The 23,199-nt window shown below is 45.3% G+C and overlaps 1 protein-coding gene across 1 annotated transcript in view; it reads left to right on the forward strand.

Annotated features, from left to right (window-relative positions):
• Positions 1 to 22,457: 22,457 nt before the first annotated feature.
• Positions 22,458 to 23,199, forward strand: part of LONRF3 (LON peptidase N-terminal domain and ring finger 3) — a 33,876-nt gene continuing 33,134 nt past the window's right edge. Inside the window, exon 1 of the mRNA XM_004685930.2 lies at positions 22,458 to 23,194. Within this exon, the coding sequence (XP_004685987.1) occupies positions 22,566 to 23,194 (629 nt within the window). The 5' untranslated portion in view covers positions 22,458 to 22,565. The remainder of the gene's footprint in view (positions 23,195 to 23,199) is intronic.

The raw sequence follows: 23,199 nt of genomic DNA on the forward strand, positions 1-23,199 counted from the left end.
ACATTGAGAAAAGTACAAGCTTCTGCTGGAACCGCTATCCCTTTCCACATAGGACTTATCCTGTCCTACCTTAGCTCACAGGAAACGGAGGAGACAAACTACTATGTTTAAATTACAGAGAGTCTGTATTAATGATTTACTCTTTTCTTTGTCTACCAAACAGTCAACACATATGCATGTATACATATGTGTATACATACACATGAGTTGGGTTTTTGTTACCCTAGAGAAATAGGAAGGTACTATTTTCTTTGGAAAAGAACTTCTAAAATATAGAAAACAATGAAGCCAGGAAAATATTTGTATGGGAATGCTAGTGTGAGCACAATTTTGTCCCAGATCTGTGAAACATCAGAAATATATATTTATATGCATCAGAAATATATATATATATGTTTCTACACACACACAAACACAGACATGTTGGTCATATGTTTGATAGACAAAGGAAGGAGTAAATCGTTAATACAGACTCTCTGTAATTTAAGCAAAGTAGTTTGTCAGTTTGTCTCCTTTATTTCCTGTGAGCTAAGGTAAGATAGGATAAGTCTTTCCCACACACACAAAAGCAAATGCTTATAACAATGACATCCTTAGTGTCTGGGTTTGTTTTCTTATACTCCATCACCAAAGTTCTTCAGGGAAACTTGAACAATTGTAACTGGTTCTATACAAAAGAAAACAACACTCAAGCATATTTAAAATTAGGTAGCTTACCATAGTAGAGCTACTATATATTTCCTCATATTTCTCTAAATTAACAAAAACCCAACTCATGTGCCTCCTATGAGCTAGTTTTCTTTGTCAACAGTTAAATAAAATCTGTAACATGTTTTAAAATAACATTAGAAAGCTTTTACACTACCATTGACAACCATTTCCAGGTTTTATTTCAAGGCAAAAACAAGTGGAATACCACATATGAACATAAAATAAACACAAGACAGTGTGTACATCCCAAGACACGGTCTTCCCTTTAGTGTCGCAAGCCTGACAGTCCCGCCTGAGCTCATAACCACAAACATTCGTTGAGGCTCAATATGTAGGCTTCACTTCTTCCTTGTCTCCTCCCAAGTCTGGGTTGGATACCTCCCCTTTGAGGGCTCTCCAGGTATCCTGTGCTTTCATATGTCAAAACACTTGCACTGGACCATTTCTCTCTCTTCACTTGGCTGAGTGCCCTTCAAAGGCTGGCAAGCTGTCTATTTGTGTCACGGGGGCCAAGCATGTACAGGACTTCTTGCTCAGTAAGCGTTTATTAAAGATGTTCTCGTCCTATTTTTGGACCATCATCAATGATTAAAAATCTTTTAATGGAGAATGCGATTTTGGAAAACATGTTATTTAGAACGATGTTGAACAAGTAAGGTATTCTTCAAATACTATCTTCACCTATCGAAGAACTATATGTCCAATCACAGTGAGACATTACCTCACATCTGTGAGAATGGCTTAATCAAAAAGAGTAGAATTGAGACTGTTGGTGAGAGCACAACAAAAACACTTGCATACTATTGGTGGGATTGTAAATTGGTGCAGTCCTTATAGGAGATCCCTTAAAAATCTAAAAATGGAATTACATATGATCCATCACTACCTCTCAGAGTTATTTATCCAAGGGATGTGAAAACACTAATTTGAAAGCATCTGTGTGGTGGTGTGTTCCCAGCAGCATTACTCACTCTAGGGAAACATGGAAAGGAACTGAATGCCTCTAGATGGATGATGGGTAGAGAAGCTGTGGCCCATGTATTGAAGCAAACACTATTCAGTTAGTTTATGAATCACAGAAGAAAAATGTCAATGCATTATGATCTCAGTTCATTTTTCTATACTCTCTTATTTAATAAAATTTTATTGACTTACTAGTTATTTACAAAACTGTACATTTTGGGGGTACATCTTCACCTCTATGTCTGTCTAAGCGTCACCTTATAAACTAGCTAGCTGTTAAAAAAAAAAAAAAAAAGGATACAGGGCCCTCCCTGGTGGCGCAGCAGGTTAAAGCACAGCACTAAGTAGCTAAAGCCACTTCCGCATGAGTTCGATTCCCACCTGCCCTGGAGGAGATCCACATGGCGTGGCAGACCTCTCCTGACCCGCCCGCTGCTCCCCTCAGCAGTGTACTTCCTCGATCTGCCTGTTCTGCTCCCCACTGTGTCTCTGGTGAATCCTCTCACCCTCCGCATCTCTGGCCTTTACCCCAGTTCTGTATGAATAAATAAATCTTTTAAAAAAGGATACAATCTTGTCTTTTGCAACATGGGTGGAACTTGAAGTGATGATGGCAAACAATATAAGTGAGAAAGTGAAAGCTTATTAAATGGTTTCTCTCATAAGTGAATAAAATAAGAAAGCAAATGAACACACAAATTGCAACAAAAACAACTCTGACTCTGTGAAAAATGTAATGGTAACAGAGGGTAGGAGATGGGAAGAGGAATGGGAGGGTAGAGGCCACAACCTGGTGGTGGGTGAATGAGGCTTAAACACACATAAGGTGAAGATGTACCCCCAAAATGTACAGTTTTGTAAATAAGTAGTAATCAATCAAATTTCATTAAGATAATAAAAAGAGTATAGAAAAATGAACTGAGATCATAATGTATTGACTACTTATCTTCTGTGATTCATAAACTAACAAAACAATTCCAGAGAAGGAATTACAACATTTCCATGGACAATATCTTTGAAAGACTACACATATTTATTTGCTTCAGATCCAATATATGCTTAGAGCAAAAATCAAGCAAATGGGTGTTTGTCTTGAAAAGCATTAATCACTAGGGAGCAGAGCTTACCATTTAGAGGTTAAGGGCGTTACTTTGGAGCTGGTCTGGGATTCAGATTCTAGCTCTGAATCTAATTGGATCACACTGGACAAATTACTCAGCCTCTTAGTATCTCAGTTTCCTCATTTGGAAAATGTGAATAAATGGGACTGTTAATTACATAAAGTGTTTAGCTTGTAGGACCCAATACCTAGTAAGTGCTCGATAAGAGTCATTAGCCTTATCTTCATCATTATTGTGATGTTTGAGGTACTATGTTAGATAACGCTAAACAAACAGAGACGAGAAAAAGACCTGTCCCACCCTCAGGGAGTTCATAATCTAATGGGAAACACAGACATGTAACATCTGTGACAACAGAACTTGATGGGCACCCGCGGAAACACCAGCTGTCCTTGTAGGAGAAACACCTGCTCTGTAGAGGGTTCTAGTAGCCACAGCGTCTTAGTTGAGTTTGATAGGCGCCGAACGCCCTCCACTCAGTTCAGAACATTGTATCCTGAGAACATGAGTGTTAGTACAACCAGATGCCTGATATCCATGGTGTGATGAGAACAGAAGGACCTGAAACTGGAGGGAACACTCCATTTCTTTTTGAACAAAGGAACGGTATGTAGTGTTAACGTCTGTGACAGTATTCAGTGTTCCTCACTTCACTTTGAATAGAAGCAAGTCTGGACAGGGAACTCATAGACTTGCTCTTTCAATGCGTCTCTCTCTTAAAAAAAAAAAAAATGGGTTCCAGTTTCAAAAACTAAGATTGGTTCTCCAATCTTGAAAGAATTGAATAACTAGAAAGGTTTTCCATTTTCCCAAGATAATTTAGAACTTTACTATAGTTTAAAAGCTAATAAAATTTTAAGGAGATTATTTAATGTTAATATAATTTACAGTTAGGAGTATATTAGTACCGTGTCGTTTCTTTTACTGTGCAGAAAATGTTTTTTTCAATTAAAACGTTGGTTGCCTTTTTAAACCAGAGTTTCCCTCTTTCAGAAATAGTTATGAAGATCACAATTTATGTTGCAATCAGTTATTTTGTATGATTCATGAAGAAACACTTTAAAAATAACTTTGTAATAAAGACAGAAAACTGTTTCTTCACGATTGTGATTCATCATAATTATTTTTGAACATTTGGTAAATCCTATTTCTGTGAACTTTTAAGAAGTACTTCAAAACCCTTTCGGGGCCTGTTGAAGGCCCTCCTTTATGAATTCTGTAAAGGCTTCACTTTGTGAAGAAAATGGGCTTGAGGTAATATGCATCTCATGAGACAATGTGGTTGTTTATATGTTCCTGCCCCCTCCTCATCTTTTCACTTTCCCTTCTGAGAACCTCAAAGAAACCAAGAGATTATTTATGGGAATTAAAGTAATTTACAAAAAGAAACAGCAAGAGTCTGCATCCTTTCCAATATGGCATGTTCTGTGCTTCTGGGCCCAGGGGGTGAGCAGGGGTGGAGTGTGTATTTAAAGATTTCCTCTTCACCAAAGAAGGCCAGCTCTTAAGAAGAGAGCTGTGTTGGAGCTGGGGGCATGTTTTCTTTTAAGGAAGGGAGAGAGAAGATGGCCGTGGTCACTGGACCCATGCTCTCGACTTGGCATTTGTTTCAGGTTTGCTGGCTGAACTGCATTTTTAGCTTCAAGTTTGTAATTACTATTTTGGGAATGGGCAGGACACCATTCTGAGTTGCACAGAACAAGCACACAGCTGTCATCTTCATTTCCTTGCAAAGGCTATTAACAGTTGTCCTAAAGGAAGGGACTTGATTCTATATGGATGGAAAGTACAGCAAACATAACACATATCAATAATGGGAAGAAAGTCTGTGTTCTGAGCAACTATGTGACCACTGTCCTTTCTAGACACTGACAGTGCTGCCTAGAGTCCAGCCTCACCTGGAACTTTGCCAGCATTCTCAGGATGAAAAACTTCATCAGTGATAGCCACTCTCCCAGGCAGTCGCCAATCCCTCCCTCACTTTTGGTCACCTCAACCTTAAAATAGCCATGAGGGCCCACCCTGGTGGCACAGTGGTTTGGAGTGCAGCACTGCAAAGCTGGTGGTGGCCCTTTCAGTGTGAGTTTGATCCCTGCCTGGGAGGTGACCCACATGGCGCTGCAGACCTCTCCTGACCAGCCCGCTGCTCCCCTCAGCAGTGTACTTCGTCCATCTGCCTGCTCTGCTCCCCACTGTCTCTGGTGAATCCTCTTACTCTCCGCATCTCTGGCCTGTACCCCAGTTCTGTACAAATAAATAAATATTTTTTTTAAAAAAATAGCCATGAGTGGTGATTTGTTCCATCAGTATCCTAATTTGATATTCCAAAAGCCAAGGGATTGATGTTTCACTAGGAAATTCATGAATTCTTACTGAAATTGTAAAGTGTTATGTATTTGGAGTGGGGATGCCCATCTCTTTGTTTACAAAAATTGTTTTTTTTAAACATTTATTTATTCATACATACAGAACTGGGGGACAGGCCAGAGGTGCAGGGGCAGTGAAAGGATTCACCAGAGACACAGTGGGGAGCAGAACATGCCGACGAAGGAACTCATGCTGAAGTAGCTTTAGCTTCTTAGTGCTGTGCTTTTACCAGCTGTGCCACAAGGGAGGACCCACAAAAGTTATTTTAACTTGACACTTTAATTTATATTAGATACCAATGAAGGAACTCGAATTAGGCTTATCCCATGATAGGAAGTAATAACTTTCAAAGAAAGTAAGATGGGCCAAAATAAAACCAAGTAATATAAGAAAAGACTTTTCTGTGTTATTAACCTGAAAGGAAATAGGTCCACACTAGAGCTTATTCGCTTACTCATTTAAAATAAACTTCTATTTTTAACTTGAATAAATGCTGGCGTGTGTGTGTGAGTGTGTGTGTGTTTGTGTGTAAACAAAAGGCCAGATAAAATATGTTAGTGAATATAATTTCCTGGGTGATGAACTGTTAAGTGATATTAATGTTAATAAAATCCCTGAGGCATCTAAAAAAAAAACAACATAAAATAAGTGTAGAAAAGATATTTTTTTTCTCCATCCTTTTCTTTCTATTCCTCCAAACTATGGGATAAAGTGAGAGAAAATTAACAATAATACAACATTAATTTGCATCAGTGACTTTGTAAATCTAAGAAAATAGTCTCATGTATATGTACACTGTAGTTCAGGACAGGACATGCCTTTTCCTGTCGTGACCTGGAACCTTATTTATGTGACAGCTGCAACCACCTGGTTGCACCAGCCCATCTCTCTGTTGCCCAGTACCACAGATGCTGCTCTCTCTCTCTCTCCTTCTCCCCTTCTCTCTTTCTCTTTTTGGAGATGCCATTCTGGGATTTAAATAAAGTTTTCTACTTTACAAGACTGCACAATTTCCACTTCTGGTCGAGTAGTAGGTGCTGAAATCATCCTCTCACTTGAAACAATTTTTAAAAAGCAGGCAAAAATACATGAACTCCAGCTAACTTATTTCCCTGAACTCTCAGATTGATGTCCTCGACTCAGGACGTCTGCTAGCCTCTGCCTCAGTTTCCCTTCCCTGCATCCAATCCTGGAAACTTTCTAAAGGCAGTAAACTGAGCTAAAGCATCCACCATAAGACAGTGGAAAAATAAGGCTGAACTAAACCTAAAAAAGCCAGAAAGAAATGATAAATATCAGAGTGGAATTTGATGGAAAATATAATAAAAAAAAATGGAGAAAATGGAGAAAATCAATGCAATCAAAAGCTGTTTTTTTAAATAACAAGAATGACAAATCAAATTCCATTGATTTTCTAAGACTGACCAACAAACAAGGAAGACTAAGGATTCTAGAATCAGAAATGAAAGAAGAGATTATTGCTACTGACCTTACAGAAATAAAAAGGGTTATAAAGGAATATTCCAAACAATTACATGCCACTAAATTAGACAAAATGACCAAATTCCTAATGACACAACTACTGAAACTGACTCAGGAAGGAAAAAAATAATGGATAGATAAATAACAAGTAAAGAGACTAAATTACTAATATATATTTTTAAAAATTGTCCACAAAGAGGACCCCAGGCCAAGATGGTTTACCAAGAAACTCTAACAAACATTTAAAGAACTAATGCAAACTCTTCCAAGAATAGAGGGTGGAAAACTGCTTAATTCATTCCATGAGATCAAAATTACCCTGATACCAAAAGCAAAGACATTGCAAGAAACTACAGAGCATTATCTCTTATGAATATGGGTACAAAGATCTTCAACAAAATGCTACTAAACTGAATCGTACAACATAAAAAGAATTATGAGCCATGAAAGGGGACATTTATCCTAGGAATATTAATTAACATAATACATCATAGCAATTGCATAAGAAACAAAATCACATGATCATCTCAAAAGATGCCAAAAAACACATTTGACAAAATCCAATACCCTTTTATGATAAAAAGCACTTAAGAATCTATAAGTAGGGGAGAACTTCCTCAGCTCATGACAGCCATGTAAAGGACACAACTACTATAATATCTAATGATGAAAGAATAGATGCTTTACCCCTAAGATTAGGAACAAAACTGGAATGTCTACACCTCAACATTTTATTGCAGTTCATTCCAGGGCAAGAAAGCAAGAAAAAGCATCTGGGTTAGAAAAGAAAAAGTAAACACCCCAATATACAGATGACCTGATCATAGAAAATCTTAAGGAGCCCACAAAAAATATCTAAACAACTACTACAGCTAATAAAAAGTTCACAAAGATTGTAGGATACAAGATCATTATGCAGTAATCAACTATTAATGAACAATCCAAACATGAGATTAAGAAAATAATTAGGGCTCTCCGTGGTGGTACAATGGGTTAAAGCACCGCATTATGAAGCTCTCCGAAGCCACTGCAGCACAAGTTCGATCCCTGGCCAGGGAGCTGACCCACATGGATCAGCAGACCTCTCCTGACCCACCCGCTGCTCCCCTTGGCAGTGTATTTCAATAGAACTGCCTGTTCTGCTCCCCAGTGTCTGGTGAATCTTCTCACCCACCACACCTCCTGCCTTTACCCCAGTTCTGTAAGCATAAATAAATAAATCTTAAAAAAAACAACAACAATTATTATATCACACCTCCCTACCATTGGCCTGAACCCCAGCTCTTTTACGCATAAATAAGTAAAATAAATTGTAAAAAGAAAAGGAAAGCAGTTACATCAAAAAGAAGAAAATACTTAGGGATAAATCAAGAAAAGAAGCCCCAAATTCATACTCCGAAAAGTATACAACACAGTCTAAAGGAATTAATAATATAATACATGGGAACTTATATCATGCTTGTGGATAAGAAGACTGAATATTAACACAGGAATATTTCCCAGATTGGTCTATGGATTTAATGCAATCCCTATAAAAATCTCATCAGGACTCTCTTTAGAAATAGGCATACGATTCTTCTGCAAGTGACCTAGAATAGCCAAACCAGTCTTGAAAAGGAAGAATAAAGTAGAAGTCACACTTCCTGACTTCAAAATTTACTACAAAGCAAGGATAATCAAGGCAGTGTGGTACTGGCACGAGGAGAGATATGTAAGTCAATAGAACCAAATTGAGAGTCCAGAAATAAACCCGTGTGTCTGTGGTCAACAGATTTTTGACAAGAGTGCCAAGACCATTCAATGGCAAGAAGAATAGTCTTTTCAACAAATAGTGCTGAGGCAACTGAATGCCACATGTGAAGGAATGAAGTTGGGCCAGGCCCCACACCATGTACAAAAATGAACTCAAAATGGATCAAAAACCTGAATGTCCGAGCTATAACTATACCACTCTTATAAGAAAGCGTAGGGTCAATTCTCATGACCTCAGATTTGCCAAATGATTTTTATTTACTACCCTGAAAGGATGAATGCAGAAGAAAAAAAATGGGCATCATCAAAGATACAAAGTTTCATGCTCCAATGGACACAGGATGAGAGATTCATCTACTCTATGTAAAATATTCTTTAAGTCTGTGATATAAATAGAAATAGCACAATTGAAAAATGGGCAGGGCCCTCCCTGGTGGCGCAGCAGGTTAAAGCACATCAAGGTGGTGGCAGCCACTTCAGTGCGAGTTCAACCCCCGCCCCGGAGGTGATCCACATGGTGCAGCAGACCTCTCCTGACCCGCCCGCTGCTCCCCTCAGCAGTGTACTTTGTCGACCTGCCTGCTCTTCTCCCCACTCTATCTCTGGTGAATCCTCTCACCGTCCCATGTCTTGCTTGTACACCAGGTCCGTATGAATAAATACATAAATTTTTTAAAAAGATTTATTTATTTGTGCATACAGAACTGGGGTACAGGCCAGAGGCTCAGGGGCAGCGAGAGGATTCACCAGAGACAGAGTGGGGAGCAGTACAGGCAGATCAACGAAGTACACCGCTGAGGGGAGCAGCGGGTGGGTCAGGAGAGGTCTGCCGTGCCATGTGGTCACCTCCGGGGCAGGCGGGGATCGAACTCATGCGGAAGTAGCTTTAACTTCTCAGTGCAGTGCTTTAACCTGCTGTGCCACCAGGGAGGGCCATAAATACATAAATCTTAATTAAAAAAAAAAAGAAAAATGAGCAAAGGTTATGAAAGACATTCCTCCCAGGAAAGATATACAAATGACCAATAAGCACATGAAAAGTTGCTCAACATTTGTATCAGGAAAATGCAAATCAAAGCCACAGTGAATTTGTACCATTTCATGTCCACTGAGATGACTATAATAAAAAAAATGTGATATTAAGCATTAGCAAGCTTGTGGAGAGATCAAATCCTTTGTTCTGGTGGGAATGTAAAAATGACACATCCATGTTGGAAAACAGCCTGGTATTGCCTGAAAAATTTAGATGTATTAGATGTAGAATTACCATATGACCCAGCAATTCTCTTCTCAGAAAGGAATTCTCTTCAACAGAAAGGAAATCAATCAAAAAAAAAAAAAAAACTTGCACATGGCAGAATGACTCTTAATAACTAAAAGGTGAAAACAACCCAGATGTCCATCAATTGATGAGAAACAAACAAAATATGCCATATCTCTACCATGGAATATTATTTGACCACGGAAAGGAATGAAGGGCTTACTGATACAGCATTCATGTGCTACAACATGGTGTGAACCTTGCAAATAGTATACTGTGTGAGAGACACAGTTCCAGAAGAGTGCATACAGGATGCCACTTGTTTGACATGTGTACAATAAGGACATCTACAGACAAAGGTAGATTTGTAGTCACTTAGGGCTATAAGGAACAGGTAGTTAAAGGCCTGGGACTTCTTTATAAGAAGAAAATGCTCTGAATTTGGTGATGGTTGCAGATATCTATGGATATAGTAAAAATCATTGGATTGCACACTGTAAGTAGATGACTTTTATGACATGAGTTATATCACAATACAAGTGTAAAACAGTTCAAACAATAAAAAGTTTAAATAATCTGGGGCATTCTTGGGGTTTGCTTTGTTTCCCATCTCTCTGGAATCATAGCCCTCTGTTGTCTAACATCTAGTGTCTTGGGAACTTTTGCTTCATGTTGTCTGTCTTAGCCAGAAGTAGGGGGTGTCCCTATTTTTTTTTTTTTAATTGAGCAAACGGAGGCCAAAAGCAGCAAACTGAGTTGCCTAAGTTCGTGTTAGGGGCAGTGTCAGAACAGTCATGAAGACTGTCTGAGCTCTAATCTGAAGTTGAGACAGAATTGCTTCTTGTCTATCCAGCTTTGAGGCAGCTTGCTAGCGGATGAATTAACCCACCAGAGACAAAGTAAACGTGTGCCACTGGAAGGTCGCTGAATGGACCAGATCAGCTCTCTGCCTTCCCCTCAAGCAGCACGTATTTACTGCACAGCTAATGTGCCATGCTGTTTGGGGCCACTCCTGGGGACAGAGAAGCAGGCGCCACCTACCACCTCTGGCAGCAAGAGGCTCCCCATCTACTTGGCAGAAAGGGCTGCACATAAAACATCTCTGTGACGCAAGCATGTTTACCTGCAGTGCAGTGACTCACTTCGCTGTTCAGCCAGGAGCGTGGGGAGGGGTCAGAGTGTGTGGGCTTTTCTCAGGAAAGGCTTCTGAGGAGAACTTGGATTTCAAAAATGGGCAGCATCCCCTGATTGGGGAGTGCGCTAAAGGACGGCTGGTGTGGAGATGCACACAAGACCTCGGAGCTGTAAGAAAAGCCCAAGCAATGGGGAGAAAAGGAACCAGAGATTGTCCTGGCGGACAACAGGCCTGGGAGATTTGACGAGCCTGTTGTGGCAAGGGGATCCGAGGTAGACAGTTGTTTTGATAGGAAAACAAGTGACTTCCCAGGTCAGAAAAGCTGCATTGTCCATCTGAAGTTGCCGGATAGACCCTAGTCATTCACTCGCTTACTGAGTGTGTTTGAGCACCTGCTGTATGCCAGGCGTTGTTACAGGGACCAGGTTTGGACTTGCTGACTCATGGCTTCTGCTAGGTTATGGTCGAACAGGGAAGACCCCTGGGAAACTGACTTCCTTGGGGAAGGTGCTTTCTTCTACCCTCTCCCACTGGGGCAGGTCTTTCCCTCTGTTAGCAGGGTCAGAGTGGGACAGCGGGAGGGACCCAAAAGCACAACAACATGGAGAAGTTTCCAGTTAACATCAGACATTCTGTGGGGCACTCTTGGAAGTCCAGTCTAAAGCTCTCCTGTACCGCCTGGCTCAAAACTCACGGCCTCCAGGCAGCCTTCTTTTCTGTATCTGCTCCCCCTCCATCCTCATCAGCCCCAGAGGCGCTCCTAAATTACGTGTGGACACATCGTTCTGCTCCCCTACAAAGGCACAGGCTTTTGGAGGGATCTCCCTCAAGTGGGTAACACCCACAGAGTCTGCACAAGGCAGATGCTTGTTGGCTGAGTCACAAGGGCTTTGGAGTTACTACCATCATCACTGGCTTTTCTATTCTCCTGCTTAGGTTTCTGCTCTTGTGGCCAGGTTTGATGCTGGTGGTGCTGTGGTGCAGGCTACGAGAGCCTGTGCCCCAGATGACTCTCTGTCCCCCCCCCCCCGGGAGTGACATGGCTGTCACTAACCTCCTAGTCCACTGTGTCACAGCCAGGCTGGGTAAAGGGCCAGGGTGTTCAGGCCCAGCACCTTCTGCTCTCCAAGGAAGCCAGGGGAGGGCAGGGCCTGGGCCTCCCCTATCTCAAGGGGCTGGGAGCCTTGTGACCTGGCGCCCAGCCCCTGGAGTGGGGTTGAATGTCAGGGCGCCATCCCTTCTGTTGGGCGGCCCTGCTGGGCCCTGGTCCCGGGTGAGTTGGCTTCGCCAAAGGCCCCTGGTCACTCACAGGCTCGCCTGGCTTGTGGGGCTTGAAAGAGAAGAATATTGCCACCCTGCCCTCTCCCTGTGCAGGGCCTTGCCATCCACAGAGACTTCATCATCTCATTGATGCCTCAGGATAAACATATTTTTTTTATAACTTATTTATATAGATTTTACATCCTTGTTCACTTTTGTACAACATTTGCTTTCTCCTCTCAGTTGTAGTCCCATAAAATTGGTTTCACTTATAGGAGGAATATAGGAGAACCAAATAAGGAATCAGGAAAAAAGCAACTATAAATAAACACCAAAAGTTATCAGGCAACTCTAAATCAGAGGCTTTCTAAGGGGAGAGAGAAGGAGAGGGGAGGAGAAGCATATTAGTTGGGTTTTCCCTCCACTGTAAATTCACCTTCTTCTTCCCTTCATTTTTCTTCTCCCCGCTGGTTTTAGAACTGAACAGCAGTCCCTTTACCCAATTAAAAAAAAAAGTCTCATTAGTACAAGTATTTGAAGGAAAAAAGAACATACACACGTGAATCTTGGTTGACAATTTAAGTCTGTTGAGGCCTTGCCCTGCAATTGTAAGGCAGGGGGTCTCTGGTGGGCAAACAGGAGTGTTTCAGGAGAAATCCCTAACATCTGCAAGTGCATCATGGCACAAGAAACCCAATTCACCAAACATGCACGAGAGCAGTTAGTTATGGGTTGAGGTGCACTTCTTTCACAGGGGATTCATAGATTCCTTGAATGTGAGCGAGTATTCATTTGTACTGTTCCTCTGTGTTTTGAAATAGGCATTTATACAGAGGAAGAGACTTGTTCTATCTCACAGCAAATTAGTGGCCAAGTCTAGGACTAGCACTCACTTTTTAGGAGCCTGGGATCATTTGGCCCTCCCTGGATGGAAGGGTTTACAGGCAACTCACAAGCTGCTAGGCGGAACGGAAGGGAAAGGCTTGAAGTTCGAGGCCACAGCAGCTGCACATTGACAGCCAGTTACAGACTCAGATAAAGCACTGAAATGACTGTATGCTACCCAGAACTGCTTGGGAAAATAGAATTTGCGTTCCTAAGAAGGGGGTCTCCGCATCCGGATGCAGAAACATGCTAAGAGCACATTTTGGAGGAGTTGACAGGAAGATGTCAACTAGAAAGCCAGAGGTTCTCCTCCGCTCTGGGATCTGGTGCATATCATTCAACGTTACTTCCTCAGTCTCTGTTGTCCTCCACAGGAAGGAAAAGTGCTAATACCTAAGTTATGCCAGAATCAACTGAGGTTGCCCAGTCGCCCCCATATCTGTTCCATTCATCCTCTCTAAGCCTCCATTTCACTTATCTGCTTTTCTTGACTTCATCTCTCTACTTGGTCTTTCCCCAGGGGGTGTCCTTTCAGTCTACCTTCTGCATTGCAGCCAGAGGTTTTTCTAAAAGGCAACCAGGTCACGTCACAAATCTGCTTAAATCCCTTCAGCTCCTTATCACTCTCAGGATAAAGTCCCAACTTCTTCCCCTAGTCTACAAGGCCCTTCCTAGTGTAGCAGCCAGCCACCTGCTCAGCTCACACCACTCCTCCCTCATCAGTCCTAGACTCCAGCCACAACCAGCTGACAGCTATTCCCCAGTGAGCCAACTATTCACCTCCAACCTTTGCCATTGCTCTTTCCTCCACCCCAAAAGATTCAGCCTCTCCCAGCACCTCCTTTCCTTCCCCTAACCCTGTAATCCTGCAGAAGTCCGTGTCCATATTACTGTCTGGGAGCCCTCCTCCAAGCTTAACTGCTCCTCCTCTGAGTCCCCCCCCCCCACCAGTACCCGGAGCTTCTGTCTTGGGAGCACTAGTCATCCTTCCCCCTGTTGATTTCTCCCACTCACTTCTGCAGGACTGTGTCTTACTCATCGTCATGTTTCCCGCAAAGCCTGTTGAATGAAGGATGAATGTTTAAATGCTTTGTAAACTGCAACTTGCTACACAAGTGTGTATTATGTAATATACTTTGTTCACGTTGGTTATTTAATACTGTTGGCCTACTCGTCCATTTGATAATAACTAATATCATATTTCAATTACATCATTCTGGTTCCTTTTTATACCTACCCAATACTAATAAAGGCCACCACTTATTGAGCATTTAGCCTGGGCTAGGTTCTGTGATAGGATTTTAGATATATGATCTCATTTGCTCATCATCATAGCAACCTTATGAGCTAGGTCCTTTTATAAGCATCTTTCCCATTTTTCACATGAAAAAAGCAAGGCAGACTCAAAGAGGTTATGTAGCTTGCTCAACATTAAATAGCCAGATTGTGAATCCAGGTACTTTTGAGTTCAAGACCTAACTGATTCTAACCATCTCCCAGTTCCTTAAAGTCTTCAGATCAGAACACTGTCAAGTGAGTGAAAAGCAGTGTACAAAAGGGCAGAAACACCTGCAAAGCACATGTCCGCTAAGGGGTTGGGAGCTAGTAAACATTGAGATCACTTACAACTCAGCAACAACAAAAAACAAGTCAACTTAAAATGTGAATAGATCTATTCCAAAGTAGACATACAAATGGCCAGTAAGCCTCTGAAAAAGATGTTCAACGGCATGAATCATTAGGGGAATACAAGTCAAAGAGATGTCACTTCTCACGGTTTTGATAAAAAGAAAACACAGAACACAAGCATTAGTGAGGACAGGGAGAGGCTGATGCCCATGCGCATGGTGGGAACAGTATGTCAGTCCCTCAAAAAACAAAACAAGGCCCTCCCTGGTGGCGCAGCGGGTTAAAGCACAGCACTGAGAAGCTAAAGTCACTTCCGCATGAGTTCGATCCTCCCTTGCCCCGGAGGTGACCACATGGCGTGGCAGACCTCTCCTGACCCACCCGCTGCTCCCCTCAGCAGTGTACTTCGTCCATCTGCCTGTTCTGCCCCCCACTCTGTCTCTGGTGAAGCCTCTCACCGCCCCTGAGCCTCTGGCCTGTACCCCAGTTCTGTATGTACAAATAAAAAATAAATCTTAAAAAAAAAAAAAAACACAATGACTGTGATCTTGCAATTCCTCTTCTGGTTATGCAGCCAAAAGGAGTGAAAGTTGGGTATGGAAGAAATATTTGGTTGGATACGCATGTTTCTGTCCATATTATTCACAGTAGCCAGGGTTTGGGAGCAACTTGAATGTCCACCAAAGGATGAATAGACAAAATGTAAGTCCACACAATGGAACATTATTCAGCCTCAACAAGGAAGGTGATGGACATGCTTGACACACAGGAATGAACATTGAGGACATAATGTTAAGTGACATATGTCCATCATAAGACCATCCTGTTTATTTGAGGTGTCTAGAGCAGTCAAATTCACAAAGGCAGCAAGTAGAATGGTGGCCAGGAGCTGGGATGAGGAGGTGTGGGGTGGGCATTGGAAAGTTGTTTAATCGGGAGAGAGTTTTGGTTTTGCAAGATGGCAAAAGTTTTGGAAATGATGGTGGTAATGGTTACAAAATAACAAGGATGTACTGAATATCTCTGCCATAGACTTAAGAAAGATTAAAATGGTCAATTTTATGACTTTGTAGTAAATTGTATATTACAATTTAGAAAAAGCCTACTTCCCACCCTGCCAAAGTCTTCTGATAATTTCCTTCTGATGATTGTTTCCTGCTTTTCTTGCAGCTAACCTGCCTTTTATTACTTTTTCTCTTCAGACCAGACTGCCCCCTGCAAGGTCTCTAGCGCAGAGTCCAACCTCAGGCTCACTCCTCCTGGGAAGAAAATAATGTTCCCAAAGGCAGCCAGCACATATTTGACTCACTACAGTGGGCCTTATTGTCCTTCTGTCCCCCAGAATCACATCGGGGCTAACTGCACTCTGCCGTTTCCATTACTCGTGGTTCATCCCACTGGTGACGTGGGCATCATTATTAAAAGGTGAAGGACACAAAGAGAGAGGGGAAGTGACTCTGGCTGAGTCACACAGCAGAGTTAGAACTCTGAGCTCCCAGCCACTGGCCTCACCCTGGGCTCTGTCCCACACACCTGGCAGCTCAGACACTCACTCCTTTTTGTGTTCTGGGCAGCAGACTGTCTTGCTCACCAAGCAAGTCTGACTTGTCTTGCAGAGAAATGAAATAAAATCTTCCTTGTGATCTCTTGGTTTCTGCAGGTTGGTGGGCTAGAAACCAGAGTTCTACTACCTGCTGAATGACCTTGAGCTCGTCATTGAGTTTCTGAACCCTCATTTTCCCTTCTGGAAAATGTAGACAAGAATGAATGATGACACTGACCCCCAGAGAAATTGAAGATGAGCTAGGAAGACAGGGATTGGGCAACATTTACCCATTGTATTCTGCATTACCCTTTACATGGGTGAACCCCAAAGCTGGCTGAGCATTCAAAATATGAATTTCTGGGCCTTAACCAGCCCCACTTATTTGCATTTCTCTTCCTTTCTTCCTGCCACTTGGCTTCCAAGGCGAAGGAGATCTCCCAGAGTTCAGTGGTGGGCGATTGGTTTCTGTTTAAATCACCAACCTCGTGAAGAGGAGCCTTCTCCATGACTTGGGAAGCACTGCTGTTTCCGCTGAGCTTTCCCTTGGACTCACTGTGCTCCAATGTTGGTACTTCTCACATCCTGCCTGTTACTTTTACTTTTACTTAACTATTTCAAATCTTTGCCTCTTGTTTCCTCAGCCAGCTACTGGAGGGTAAGAACTGTGTCATCCCCTTCTATTAATTGCCCCACAAATGCCAGCTCCATTAGCACACTGTATATGTTCAATACACGTTGAACTACAAGTCATATAATTAGGAAATCAGAAATAATTTCCTGCTTATTTGGGGGAGATGTTCTGTGTCTTTCGGCAGCTTTCTGATGACGTGGAAAGAACTTTAAACGAAGATAGGCATCCTCACTTCTAATCCTGGCTGTGCGGCAAACTCCTTTTGTGACCTGCGCATATCATTTGCCTTTTCTCGCCCTCATTGGTGAAACCAGGGCTGATCTACAAACTTTTTTTTTTTAAGATGTATTTATTTGCATACAGAGCTGGGGTACAGGCCAGAGGCTCAGGGGCAGTGAGAGGATTCACCAGAGACAGAGCGGGGAGCAGAACAGGCAGATTGACGAAGTCCACTGCTGATGGAGCAGCGGGTGGGCCAGGAGAGGTCTGCTGCGCCATGTGGTGGCCTCAGGGGCTGGCGGGGATCGAACTCATGCGGAAGTGGCTTTAGCTTCTCAGTGCTGTGCTTTAACCCGCTGCACCACCAGGGAGGGCCCAAAACTTTTTTTTTTTTTTAAGCTCTGGATTTTACCTACTCTAGATGGCAAACAGCAGCTTTTTGGGTGTCCATGTCATCAATGCGTGCAGTGCCTTTTTTTCCTTGTAAGGACTGCATAGTGGATGAGTCACTCCCAGTTTGTAAAATGAAAAATTCACGTATAGAGCAAATAACTGTTTTGGCTGTGTTTCCATGGCCTCTGTGTGTGTGTGTGTGTGTGTGTGTGTGTGTGAAGAGATGCTCACTCTGCACACCAGACTCCTGGTTTGGATGGATTCTCCCACCCCAGAGCAGCCCTTCCCAATTATGGGACTAGCAACCCTTAATTAACAGCATGCCCCCTCTCTGTGGATGAGATCCCAGCTGGGTTTCCTCTTGTCCCTCTGTCCCATCCAGGACACAATATGCACTGCCATATTCATTAAGTTCTGTTCAAATACTGTCCTCTGAGGAGGAAAGGAGAGACACAGAACACTAGTCCTTGCCTCATGGAGCTTCCAGTTCTCTGGCAAGCCCGAACAAGAACACTTAGGGAGAGTTGTGCGTTGCTACCCCAGGAGCTCAGTGCTCTGTGCCTGAGACACAGCTCCAGTGCCTGAGACAGTGCCTGCTCCAGAGATGCTAAACAAATATGCTAACAGAGCTGAAAATTGCCACGGTTTCCAAACTTCTTAAAAACAACAGCAAGCCTTTTGTTGGTGAAATTGTGCCCATGAAGACTTCTCTGTGACATGGAGGCAGCGCTGCCTGGTTGAGGGAGCTGGGGTTGAGTCCTGCCTGCTCTCCCCTCTGTGCTCCAGAGAGGTTCCTCAGAGCCCAGTGGAAAACTTGCTGTAGTCAACTGGAAATCTTACCAACTTGTGTACTTTCTCCCTGGGTCACCTTAGCTGCACAGTAGTAATCCCAGCAAAATAAATAGAGCTTTGAAGATTCCATCTTTTTTTTTTAATACAGAACTGGGGTACAGACCAGAGGTGGGACATGAGAGGCTTCACCAGAGACAGAGTGGGGAGCAGAACAGGCAGACCAACCAAGTATACTGCTGAGGGGAGCAGTGGGCGAGACAGAAGAGGTCTACCATGCTATGTGGGTCAGCTCCTTGGTTGAGGATCGAACTCATGCTGCAGTGGCTTCGGAGAGCCTCCTAGTGTGGTGCTTTAACCCGTTGCAACACCAAGGAGAGGACCAGAACCCACCCTTTAAGGGAAGAGCTGCATCTGAAAAGGTGGTGTCAGCCTTTCCCCAATCCTCATGAGCTCTAATTAGTAAAGTCAGGGGGGAAGGAGTTTTGCATAGATTTCGGATTTGGTCCACAAATGTATATGAATATAATGTTTGTAAGTTTAGTGGAGAAAACATGAATGGCACTGGAAGCCATTATGCTAAATGAAGTAAGTCAAGACAAAGACAAATAGCGGATGATTTCACTCATGTGCAACAGAGACACAAAGCAAAGGGTTACACAAAGTAAACCAAAACAAAACCTTGACATCTGAATGTAGATTTGAAGCTACCAGAGAGGTGGGAAAGAATAGAGAACAAAAGGGGCGGGGGGCTTAGGTGGAGGACTATGGATACCTTGCTAGTGGGTATGATATGATAACATACACCTGAACAGGTATGAACCTACCTCTCTGAATCATATGCAACATTGTAAACCAGAGTTACCTTAAAAAAATACAAATTCTTTTCCATAAAAATTAAAGCAGTTTAAAAAAATAAAGAACTATAGCAAACCACTTCAGCAGTGTTATCCCACAAGGCTGTTCTGACTTGAAAATATGATGTGAAACTCCTCTAGGGTCTGGTCAGTGAGTAGATGGTGCTACATCACCCTGGCAACTATTTACATTCTTAACCAAGTTCACAGCCACTGTGGCTACACACACTCCAGAGGAGCGCTGCACAGCACATCTCTGTGCCACGCCACCAGGACAAGACCCTCTGCAACACCCTCTACCTGACTTGGCCTTATCCTTGCTGTTCCATCCCCCAATGGGCAAGGGAGTGCAACCAACTCAGGGGATACTTACTTGTCCAAATGTTCTCAGGAACAGGGCTTATCCCAATCGGTATCTTGGAAGACAAGTTTGGGTTACAGACCTCTATTTTAAAATTTGTCAAAGGGATAAAGCTCTTGAATTCAGATGTTTTCATCATGAAGCATCTCATGATTGTTTCATATACATCTCTCTACCGGCCCTACATGGCTCCTCACACATCCCCCAAGAGGCAAGCTGATAGTTAATACTGGGGACCTTGTTGTAAGACTCCCTGTCTCCCCCACCCCCGCCCATGTAGATGTTGAAAGCTACTCTCCAGTGTGATGGCACTTGGGTCACCTTAGCCATAAAGTAGTGATCCTAGCAAAGTAAATGGAACTTTGAGTAATCTACCTTTTTTAAAAAAAAAAAAAAGGTTTATTTATGCATACAGAACTGGGATACAGACCAGAGGTTCAGGGGTGGTGAGAGGATTCACCAGAGACAGAGTAGGGAGCAGAACAGGCAGATGGACGAAGTACACTGCTGAGGGGAGAAGCCGGTGGGTCAGGAGAAGTTTGCCACACCACGTGGATCACCTCCAGGACTGGGGATCAAACTCATGCTGAAGTGGCTTTAGGTTCTCTGTGCTGTGCTTTAAGCTGCTGCGCTACCAGGGAGGACCCTGAAGAATTTACCCTTTAAGGGAATAGCTGCATCTGAAAAGGTGGTGTCTACCTTTGGGAGGTGAATGGAATTAGTATCCATATAAAAAAGACCCTCTCCTCCTCCCTCCTCCAGAGACATAGCAAGAAAACACCTGTCTGGGAACCAGGACTCTGACCCTCGCAGACACGAAGCCTTTGTCTTGGACTTCCAACCTCCAGAACTGTAAGAAAATAATTTCTGTTGTTTGTAAGCTGCCTAGTCTATGGTACTTTCTTACAGTAGCCCAAATGGACTAAGACCCCCCCATTCAAGATCAGGGGAAACTTGGTGGTAAAAGGAGCTCTCCTTGGGCAGCACGAGCCCCAGTTTGTCCTCAGCTGCCTGGCATAGGCATTTACTCGAGCTCTTGACCAATCCCCTGACTTCCCTGTCAGCACAATCTAGCTAAGACCTGACCCCAAGAAACAGGATGACTGTCTGCTAGCTGGCCCTGTCCTTCCACTACAGCTGCTGGCTTCACCCCTTTCCAAAATACCACACATGGCATCCAGACGAGTCTCTTGTACTTACCTAAATGGAGTTGGTGTCATGAAATCTGGTCACTCAAGGTTAGGGTTTGACAGAAGTTTGGAGAGCAGGACAAACCTGGGCCTCCTTAAAGGACTTGTCCAAGGTCTCACAGCAAGCAATGACAAAGCCAATGCTGCCAGCCAAGCTTTCCTGTGTGTGCTTTACACCTCCCTGGCTACATCTTGAGTTCCTGTGCCTTTTCCTGCTCTCTATCTCCTTAAGCCAACTTCCCCTCACCCCTCTGAACTCCTCTTCCTTGTGCTGTCTCACCAGAGGAGGCTCTAGGCATCCCTTTGTTGTGCTGGTGCTCTGGGGCCTTGGTGATGACTCCAGGCAGAGGGAACCTGTGATCTTTAGCTCCGAAACCCGACTTGATCACACCTGACACTTGTTTGTTCAGAAGCCAAAAGAATGGCTCCCAGAGTTTGGGTCACTTGCCCAAGGTCATTCAGCTAAGAAATGGTCACAGCATGAGCCAAGTGTAAGTCTCCAGTCCCTGGGGTGGCGCTCTGCCTCGGGCACTGCTCCTGGCAAGGGCCATAGCCTGCGGGCTCTGGAAGCCTACAGAGCTGAGCAAGCCCAGACCCCGCCTCCGTGCTCAGAGCAGCGTGACGGTGGGAGAAGTGCGTGATTCCTTTAGGTCTCTAAGGCTCGGCGATTCCCGTCCGAAGTGTGGGGGTGGAAGGGAGACAAAGCGTGGGCAGTTCACAGTAGCCTTCTGGTGGAGTGAGGAGCACCCTGGAGGCTCCCTAGCCTTTGAATCAGGCACACAGCTCGTGCCCAGTCTCAGCCCTGTCACGCTGCCCCCCACTGTGACGCGTGCGCCTTTGTCAGAACTGAGTGCTCTGGGGCCCGGGCCCTGAAGGCAGCTCCACCGGCCCCTGAACTGCAGCGGGTCTCGGGGACTTTCTTCGGCGTAACGCGCTGGGTCTCCATCTTCCGTCTGTGGTTCTTCCACGCCCGCAGAGTACCCACTGAGCCCAGCTCGCCAAGTTCTCGCTGCTGCGCCCATCAGGGCGGGCGCGACTCCAGCCCCACGCGGGCCGCCTGCCCCAGCTCAGGATCTGGGGTTGGGGGAGAGCGTGCTGAGGAGCGGAGCACGCGGGGCGCCTCCAGGCGCGCGAGCTGAGGAGCGCATCTTCTCTGCGCGTCCCTCGCCACTCAGCGAGCGCCACCCAACTTCTGTGCCCGCTGGCCCGCCGCTCCGAGCCGTTCCAGGCGCACGAGACCAAGCGGCCGAGGACAACCGCACTCACTCCGTTAGGGATTCCTTGGGGAAGGTGATCAGGGACCCCCGAGTGTGAGTAACCGGGACAGAGTTCCCAGGGCTCGCTAGCGAGACCGGGATCGGGAGCTTAAGTCTTGCCGGGGACCCTCTCAACCCCGCTCCCTTGGCAGACAGCAGCCGTCGCCTCGAGGAGAGTGAGCCTTAGCCGTCCCCAAAGACCTGGCAGACTGCGTACCCGAGGTGCCTGCCTCTCCGGGGAGAAATGGGGGCGGGGACCGCCAGCGAGCGGCTGGCAGAGGGGACCTGTTTGCTGGCGGGTTTGGAATGGGATGGGGTAGGGTTTGGAGACGGAAAAGCCCGAGAGAAGACTTCGGTTTTGTTTTCCCTCCTCCTCTTCGGAAAAGGAACCACATAGCGAAGGGGAAATAAGGCGGAGTGTAAACACAAACAACCTCAAAAAGAAGCCAAGAAAAGCAAAGCCAAAAGAAGCAAGCGCAACACTGTTACAAAACTGTCTGGTTTTGTAACAATTTCCCCGCCGCCGGCCAATGAGCGGCGTGGCGGCGCGTCACGTGGTGGCCTTTTATATAACACTTTGCTGAGACAAGACAGTTATTAGGCGGCGCGGGGCGGCCGGCATGGAGCTCGCGGAGGCGCGGCGGGGATCTGCGCGCGGCGGCTCGGCGGCGGTGGCAGCCCGGACTCCCTCCAGCCGCCGCTCCCAGCCCCGGCTCCCCGGTCCCTAGACGCCTCTGCCCGCGCGGGTCCTCTCCCTATGGATGCATTTCAGACCGGACAGATGCTGAGCCTGCTCGCAGAGCTCGGCAGCAACAACTTAGAGCTGGCGGAGCGGAAGGAACCGGCGGCAGCGGAGGCCAGCGTAGACTCTGGCCCCCACCCAGAGGCGGCTACCGAAGGCTCCGCACCTCCGTCGACGCGGGAGCCCGAGCGCGAGCAGCCCCTGCGGGCCTCGACGCCGACGCCGGAGTGCAAAGTCCTGCTCACAAAGGCCGACGCCCTGGCGTCCGGGGGGCGCCTGCGGGAAGCCCTCGAGGTGTACCGACAGCTCTCGGAGAGGCAGCAGCTGGTGGCAGAGCAGCTGGAGCAGCTGGTGCGCTGCTTGGCGGAGAACGTCCGGCCGGGCAAGGCGCCGGCGCCCGCGGACAGGAGCAGCGCGGCCAGCCGCGCGGCGGCGGCGGAAGAGGCTGGGGCGGCCACGGCCGCTGAGGCCACCGAGGTGTGGGACGGCTTCAAGTGCCGGAAGTGCCACGGGTTTCTCTCAGACCCCGTGTCCTTGTCTTGCGGCCACACCTTTTGCAAACTGTGCCTGGAACGCGGGCGGGCGGCCGACCGTCGCTGCGCGCTGTGCGGGGTCAAGCTCTCCGCGTTGATGGTGGCCCCGGGGCGGG

The sequence above is a fragment of the Condylura cristata genome, unplaced genomic scaffold (assembly GCF_000260355.1).
Source record: "Condylura cristata isolate star-nosed mole 26May11 unplaced genomic scaffold, ConCri1.0 scaffold00019, whole genome shotgun sequence".
In the NCBI taxonomy this organism is placed as follows: domain Eukaryota; kingdom Metazoa; phylum Chordata; class Mammalia; order Eulipotyphla; family Talpidae; genus Condylura; species Condylura cristata.